We start from the raw sequence: 8,165 nt of genomic DNA, 5'->3' as shown, positions 1-8,165 counted from the left end.
TCTGACGCTGGGGGCGCGTCAAGAAAAACACAGGCAACGTTCGGCCCCGGCCGTCCGGTCAGTGTGACAACACGACATGTGTTCTTTAGTTTCTATCCATGTTGGTTTCTACTGATTTCCTTATTTTTACAGTAGTTTTATTAGTTTTATACTGATTTCCTTCGTTCCATAGTAGTTTAGTTTTTTGCTGATTTCCTTCGTTTTATACTAGTTTTATTTGGTTTTTGCTTATTTCCTTAGTTTTATAGTAGTTGCATTCGTTTTTTTCAGATTTTCTTAGTTTTATAGTCGTTTTATTTGCGGTTATTCCGTTAATCTCGGGAGAGTTTGACACAACGTAAACCCTGCGAGTAACGGTCTTGAACGCAGCACGTACGTGTCCCGGAAGAGGTCGCTGCGTCAAGGCGTGTTTCCGGAAGACGTGGCTTGTTGCTGCAGTAGCAGGCAGCTGTCAGCAGATCTTCTCATCAGATCTTCTCTCCTGCCGGTTCTCTACCGCTTTGGTAGATCGATCCGCTCACCGCCATCATGATCTCGCTCACGGACTCCCAAAGTAAGTCCACGTGGGTTGAGTCCCGCAGGTCCGCAGACCGGTCTCTTTCCTGTCCCGCAGTCTTCGTGTCGGTCCTCAGACTTGGTCCCTGTCCCGAAGACCGGGTCTCTGTCCCGCAGTCTTCGTGTCGGTCCGCAGACGTTGTCCCAGTGCCGCTGTCTTCGTCCATGTCCCGCAGCCTTCGTGTAGGTCGGCCGACTTGCTCCCTCGTACCGGCGACCCGGTCTGCGGGACATAGACCAAGTTTGCGGACCGACACGAAGACAGCCCCACAACATCTGTCCTGTACATAGTCCCACAAATAAAGTGTTCCCTGTCAATCATGTTATTCTGTTCAATGGTGTTAAAAATTATGTGGTGAATGATTAGTGAGTTATGCACTTAACAGCTGGATAACTTTGAACCCTTATGGCAACAGATTCGCTCAGTGACCCCTTTAACCCTCTCCGTGTCTCACCAGAGATCGGAATGGGGCTGACAGGCTTCGGTGTGTTCTTCCTCTTCTTCGGGATGATGCTGTTCTTCGACAAAGCTCTTCTGGCCATTGGAAACGTACGTATCATCATGACACTGTATTCCTCTGTATCTGCACTTCCCTCTGTATCTGCACTTCCCTCTGTCTGCGTCTTTAACCCCCACACACAGGGCGGCATGTGGCTCAGGAGGTAGAGCGGGTCGACTGGTAACCTGAAGGTTGCTAGTTCGATCCCCGGCTCCTCCTTCCATAGAGTGTCAGGTTGTCCCTGAGCAGGACAGTTCGCCCAGACTGCTCCCCGATGAGCTGGCTGTCGCCCTGCATGGCTGACATCGCCGGCGGTGTGTGAATGTGTGAATGAATGGGTGAATGTTAGGCGGTTTTGTAAAGCGCTTTGAGTGGCCACTGGTTAGAGCAGAGCTGTATTAATGCAGTCCATTCACCGTGTCTGCCCCATCAGATCCTGTTTGTGGCCGGGCTGTCCTTCGTCATCGGGCTGGAGAGGACGTTCCGCTTCTTCTTCCAGCGGCACAAGGCCAAGGCCACGGGCTTCTTCCTGGGGGGTGTGGTGGTGGTGCTCTTAGGCTGGCCCATCATCGGGGTGGTGCTGGAGATCTACGGCTTCTTCCTCTTGTTCAGGTGAGTGGACGAATGAAAACAAAATGAGCTGAACTCGAGGCTAATGTGCAAGTTGTGAATTGTTATTGAGTTGTTGTTACAGGCGGCATGTGGCTCGGGAAGGCTCAGGAAGGTTGGTATCCGGAAGGTTGCTAGTTCGATCTCTGGCTCCTTTTAAGCTGTGAGTGTCGAGGTGGGCCTGAGCAAGAAGCCTCACCCTGACTGCTCCCGACGAGCTGGCTGTCGCCTTGCATGGTTGAATGTGTGCATGAATTGACGAATGTGAGGAAATATTGTAAAGCGATTTGAGTGTACGATTTGAGTATGCAGTGCATTTACCATTACCATTTGTTATAAGTAATTACATTAGTTAGTATTCACTAACTCATTTCACCTATTTTATATTCCTGTTGAAGCTGGGAATAAGAGACACAGAACAGTCATTTCGAACAGCTTATCCAACAGCTTCACCAAGAAGACTAGAATGATAATGAACACTGGCTAGCTGAGAAGGTCTGCTAACCGTGTTTCTGATGATGATGATGATGATGTGGTCCCATCCAGGGGGTTCTTCCCGGTCGTGGTGGGGTTCATCAGACGAATACCCGTCCTGGGGTCCATCCTAAACCTGCCCTTCATCAGTGGAGTAAGTGTCTGCTGGTTCCGCTACGGCCTGGGCGCACTCCAGAACACATGGAGGTTGGTGTGTTCCTGTTAGTCATCCAGCTGCTGTCTTAGCGTCTTGAGCGGGTGCCATCTAGTCCCTCTGAGGTAGGGACTGTCGCTTTAGGCATTGGTGTATTGGAGCCCCCTGCACAAACTGCAGTGATCGAAGCCCGATGCAGCGCTCTGATTGGTCGTAAACCGGCCGTTAAGTCTGTGTGAACACGCCAACAACTATGTAGTCTGAAGTGCACCAGGCCTCCATTAACCGTACACAGCGGGTAACGCCTCCAAGTTTCTGTGTCAAAGCCGTGGGGGGTCTGTGTTTAAGAAGGTAATGCTAAGCTTCACTGATCCCAGACCGGTACTGCTGCTGCTGGGTCCACCTGCCAGGGTGTTCTGGGAGGAGGCTTGAGGTTAACGTTAACATTGAATACTAAACGGTGTATACTTTCCGGCTCTAGTCCAGTACCCTGATCCCATCATGAATCCAGAAGGCCCAGCAGGACTTCAGGGAGATGTGTGGCTAATCCGACGCAGTGTGGTTGTGGAGGATGTGTTCTGAAGTGTGTCTCCTGAAGTGGGTGTGGAGGCTTTGTTCTGAAGTGTGTCTCCTGAAGTGGGTGTGGAGGCTGTGTTCTGAAGTGTGTCTCTTGTCTCCTTAAAGCCTTCGTAAGGCTGAGGATAATGCCCCCCCGTCGCGGTCAGTGTCTGCAGATTCCCCCTGCATGTTAGCATGTATGTACTGTAACTAACTTGCTAAACGTAGCGTTCAACATGCCACCTTTTTAACGAGGAGTGGCCTTACTTACCTTTCGGTGTCGTTCCATTCCTTCCTCTGCATGTCTTTTAATTTCCTCCAGGCTGAATTTGGCCCCCATGCAATACATGTGTAACAGGGGCAGGCGCTGTTCAGATAGGGAGCGCTGTGGGGCAGAACCTCCGTACGGACGTGTCACCTGCCTGTCTACGAGAACATGGCTGTTGCTAGACGACCAACAATTAACCATCGTAACACACATACAACAAAATAATAGTAATACTGACAAAGCAAATCATTAATTTGAATCAGTCAGTATACTACTTGTATAGTTTGGTGCTATGAAATGGGAAAGCCGACCCACGGAAAGCACCAGAACAAATCTGAACAGTGTCCGCTGTACCACAACGGCTCCCCTATCTGAACGCCCCCTGCAGGCCGGACTGGGTACTGATGAGGGTCGGGGACCGGCTGAACTAACGTGCGCTATCCTCTTCCCTTTCAGTTTGCGGACCGAGTTGGCGAGAGCAACACCATGGTGTGACACGATGATGGACCTCCAACCTAAGGTCTCCGGTGAACACGCTGAGATCGATGCTTTTATAAAACTCCAAGCGGCCACCGGAGGCGCTGCTATGCTATATATTATAACCCCCCCCCCCCCTCCCCTCCCCTCCCCCACCTTCACTCACCCACAGTGGGCAGAAAGACTACTTTGTATTTTTACCTTTTTGAAAGGTGCTGCTGCCAACTCAGGGTCCAACTCACCCTGGGCTCCACAGGAGGTCTGCTCCTCGCTGAAGGAGACGAGGCCGATCGACCACCTCCTCCTCCTCCTCCTCCTCCTCCTCCCGCCCCTGAAGAGTGCCTCTCTGGGTGGAATGTACAGAACTCTGGGCCTCCACCCTCCGAGGGGGGGGGGGCAGGCGGTGATGGGACATGAATGTGCCTGTGATTTAAAACATGTGTTTAGGAGCCAAGGTGCCAGCGGTCTGGCCTTACAATTATGATCTGTTACCTTTTATGTTTTGGGGCTTTGGTTTTCTTTACGTCAACTGTTGGCAAGCTGTTTGACTACCGATGGTGGCTGAGGGCTATGATGGACGCTTCTTCTTGGTATGATCGGCTGATGGCACTAAGATGGCCGCTTCTCCCTGGTATGATCGGCTGATGGGTTCTGCTTTACATGTTTGGCTTTGACCAAAAATTTACTGTAGTTGCATCAAATTAACTTATTTGTCAACAAATCTCATCTAAAGAGAAAATAAGAAAATCAATAGACAAGAAAAAATGTACTCTATCGATCTCTAGTTCTGTTGATCAACTATATCTTCTTTTGTTTGTTTACATATTGGATTTGAATCAATTAAATTATCCACGTTTTATTTTAATGGCGATAATTGTGATTAAGTTACTACTTATGAAAATCTGTTGTTTCCCCCAAATTCCTACAGTGTTACCCTAATACATTAACAGTATGGACAGGAATTAAATTACTTATTATTGGACATCAGGGCATTTAATGACCAACTGGCCAAAGAATACATTTGTTTCGGGAATGAAAAGGTTTAGTTTCTGTGTGAGGACCACAGAAGGTTACATGTGAAACAACAGAAGGTTACATGTAAAACAACAGGGCTTTGACAATGTTTTGCTGTTTGGCACTTTTGTAAATATATATATAATGAAAGCATGGAGTGTCGTCATTGTTTTTCCCCCTTTAAATCAGAACAGAACCAATAGATTCCCTCTTCTATATGCGTCCAGTTAGTGATTCACTGTAAGGGTTTCATTCATAAAGTCTAGAGCTCATTCATCTTTGAAAGGCTCCCACAAGCAAAAGCACCAACATCAATATTGGAACAATAAAAAAACGAACGTTGCTTTTATCAAGAGGCGCCATAACCAACGTGTCAGACATTTAATTAATGCCCTCTGAATATCTTTAAATAGCCCGTCCATTACCCCGGGAGCAGAGCTCCAACAGTCAGAATTATAGGTCACAAAAGTGAATTGATTTGGAGCTGCAATTTATTCCCTCCCCGCGCATTGGTCCGACCGTGGTGACCTATGGCCACCCGACACCCATTAACCACTGCTCTGCTTTGGGCAGCCGGAGCTCCCCGCCCCGGAGAGTATAAAGACAAGGAGCACGGTCCTGACCGGCAGACCCCCGACCTCCCCATAACCAGCAGAGACCCCCGACTTCCCGAGACCCAGCGGTCCACACGGATACAGAAAGGCCTGCTGCTTATCAACGGTGGCCATGAGAGTAAGTAGCCCTACTCCCGCAGTATTGGGATTTAGCTAATGAGGCGTGTCTCGTATAGCCGTTAACTTCGTGTTAAATCTACTGCAGAACCCATAACTTTGTTGGTTTAAGAAATGACTTTTATGCATAGGCCTTTGTGGCGCTATGCGTAATTACGCACGTAATTAGCCTACAGGCGCAGACTAATCTTCCACATTTGCGGTTATTTAGAGCAATAGTTATTTTTAATTTAAATAACACAACGCTTCTGATGTGTCCCTCCTAGGGGTTAAGGACAGTGACTTTAGCCCACCTGCTCTCCATCCTGCTGCTGGCGACTCTCGTCTCGCGTTCGTGGAGCGCGCCGAAGGCAAGTTTACTTTTTTTTTAAATGTCTATCTATATATACATGCATGTTATATTCATATTTAATTTATTAAGTGCATCATAGTAGCCTTGAACTATTCTCCTATTTTGACGGAGTCGGTTTCTGCTCCTCACGCAGAGTTCTTTCCAGAGGAGGAACTGGACTCCGCAGGCGATGCTGTACCTGAAGGGAACACGTAGGTCCTCTCGCTCTGTCCGATCACAATTCAGGAAGTCATCAGCCAATAATATCATACTTATAAAACCAAATAAGCAATGCACAAGCTTTGGTGAATGAGATCAGTGGTGCGCAGTTATAATTAACCTCACCGTCTCGTCTCTCATTCCAGAGGGCAGACGGTTCATCTCAGAAGACGGGAAGGAAGGAGACGTGTACGACACGTTGCACTTGGGTACCTCAGATTTACTTCTTATCATCCTGTTTTTCAGTTAGGAAACAGCCTTGTGTTGAACCTTCCTCCAACTACTCATGACTAGAACGTTACTCCAACACGGCGTATTAAACGCTGTAGTAGCTGATGAAGGAATCTGATTATTCACACACTTATTAACTGATCTTAGTAAACTAATTATAATTCAATGCCACTTTTCTAATGGAATTATTTTAATACCTAAAATGAAATTTCCTAAGACAATAGAATCAAATACTAGTAATAATTCTGTGAGTTCACCAGCAGCCTGGCTGTCTGCCAGCCTGTCTGTGTTCAACTGCAGCCTGTGTGTTCAGCTGGAGCCTGTCTGTCTGCAAGCATGTCTGTGTGTTCACCCGTAGCCTGTCTATGTGTACACCTTTAGCCTGTCTCACCGGCAGCCTGTCTTTGTGTTCACCTTTAGCCTGTCTAACCTGCAGCCTGTCTCACCTCGTGTGTGTTCCTGTGGTCCTCAGAGAGCCAGGGGGGCCTGAGCCCAGAGAAGCAGAACATGGACCAGGCCGCCGCCCTGCTGCTCAGCTTCCTGCAGACGCTGAAGGACCAAGGTGACTGGTTCAGTAGACCTCCTCCTCCGGTTCAGTAGACCTCCTCCTCTGGTTCAGTAGACCTCCTCCTCTGGTTCAGTAGACCTCCTCCTCTGGTTCAGTAGACCTCCTCATGTCTACCGAATCACTTCAAGATGGATTTAGTTTAGCAAGACTTTAACAAATGAGGCCATTTTTATTATCGTGTGTGGAACTAGTTCCAAACTATTGAATTATCGTGTGGGGAACTAGTTCCAAACTATTGAATTATTGTGTGGGAGACTTGTTCCAAACTATTGAATTATCGTGTGTGGAACTTGTTCCAAACTACTAAATATTCATGTTTGCGGGACTTGTTCCAAACTTTTGAATTATATTGTGTGGAACTTGTTCCAAAGTATTTAAATATGTTTTGTTCATTATCTTGTTGAGTTACATCTGTCTAAAGTTGTGCTGTCGGTCAACAGGATGTTATCATGCTTCCCCTCTTATCTTTCTCCCTCCCTTTCCCAGCCAACGAAAACGCAAACCAGCTGTCCTTCCAGGACCTTCCGGTGTGGAAGCGGGAATACTTCTGATGGAGGTGTGTCTGAAACGGCTCAAGACCATCCCTGATTGGATGTTTATAATACTGCGTGCTGCGATGGGGAGAGAAGAGGTTTTGTAAATACTCGTGCTCGGATGATGATGTTTGACGTATTGTTTTAATAAAACAAGTTTGAATTCATAGCATTCTGTTGTCTGAAGGAGTTCTGCTAAAACGAGACAAGGTGAATGAACCTTCACCAGACAGATTCAACATAATATTCACAAACCGTGGGACCATCTGAGCAGCACTGACAGACCAGTTGGGGGGGATAGGGTGGAGGATGAGACCAGACCCCAACACACACTTTGCTAAGCACCGCTGAGACTGTACACATATCAAACAGATCAAATGAAAAGTGAGAAATATTTCATCTGATCCGTCCAAATGCCAGAAAAATAACAACATTTACGATTGTTACATTGGGTTGGTGAAACTGTTTTCTGTAAACATTTTTTAAATCAACTGCTAGATTTTGGTGAAACAACTAAACTCATTTGTTCTTGCTGAGGATTTTCGTAGCTGGTTCCTCTCCATAACATCTATTATATGAGGTCCTGGTTGTCAATTACTATTTCCCCACTCGATAATGCAATATAAAGCACTCAACATGACTATGGTTTAAGACTACTGGAAGGTGGCCTTCCAAGTCCCGCCCCCAATGTTCCAAATATGGGTAGTTTCCCCTGCTTGCTAAAACAATGGCGTTGCGCCACAGAAAAGATAATCTACGCCCTCAAAAGGCATAGATTAGCTCTCAGAAGGCTAATCTACGCCCTCAAGAGGCTAATCTATGCCCTCAGGAGGTGCTTGGTCCACAGACAACAACAATACTTAAAATATAATTGATATAACACAATATATTTAAATATACATACTGTCTGGTGTATGTTTTAAAGACGGGGTATAAGCATACA

At 46.9% G+C, this 8,165-nt stretch overlaps 2 protein-coding genes across 2 annotated transcripts; both read left to right on the top strand.

The window, feature by feature from the left end:
* Positions 1–414: 414 nt before the first annotated feature.
* On the top strand, positions 415–4,765 carry golt1ba (golgi transport 1Ba). The gene is made up of 5 exons (XM_079735767.1): positions 415–553; positions 1,014–1,105; positions 1,489–1,667; positions 2,211–2,292; positions 3,575–4,765. Exons 1-5 carry the CDS (start codon positions 529–531, stop codon positions 3,611–3,613), a joined length of 417 nt encoding a protein of 138 aa, XP_079591893.1. The 5' UTR covers positions 415–528; the 3' UTR covers positions 3,614–4,765.
* Positions 4,766–5,012: 247 nt separating this feature from the next.
* Positions 5,013–7,305, top strand: spx (spexin hormone). The gene is made up of 6 exons (XM_079734590.1): positions 5,013–5,341; positions 5,607–5,690; positions 5,826–5,883; positions 6,037–6,099; positions 6,594–6,683; positions 7,176–7,305. The coding sequence occupies exons 1-6, from the start codon at positions 5,336–5,338 to the stop codon at positions 7,238–7,240; spliced, it is 366 nt and encodes a 121-aa protein (XP_079590716.1). The 5' UTR covers positions 5,013–5,335; the 3' UTR covers positions 7,241–7,305.
* The last annotated feature ends 860 nt before the right edge of the window (positions 7,306–8,165 follow it).

The sequence above is a fragment of the Pollachius pollachius genome (genome assembly GCF_949987615.1).
Source record: "Pollachius pollachius genome assembly, chromosome: 4".
Lineage (NCBI taxonomy): Eukaryota > Metazoa > Chordata > Actinopteri > Gadiformes > Gadidae > Pollachius > Pollachius pollachius.
Note: the sequence above shows the minus strand (reverse complement) of the source record. Positions and strands in the feature narration are given on the sequence as shown.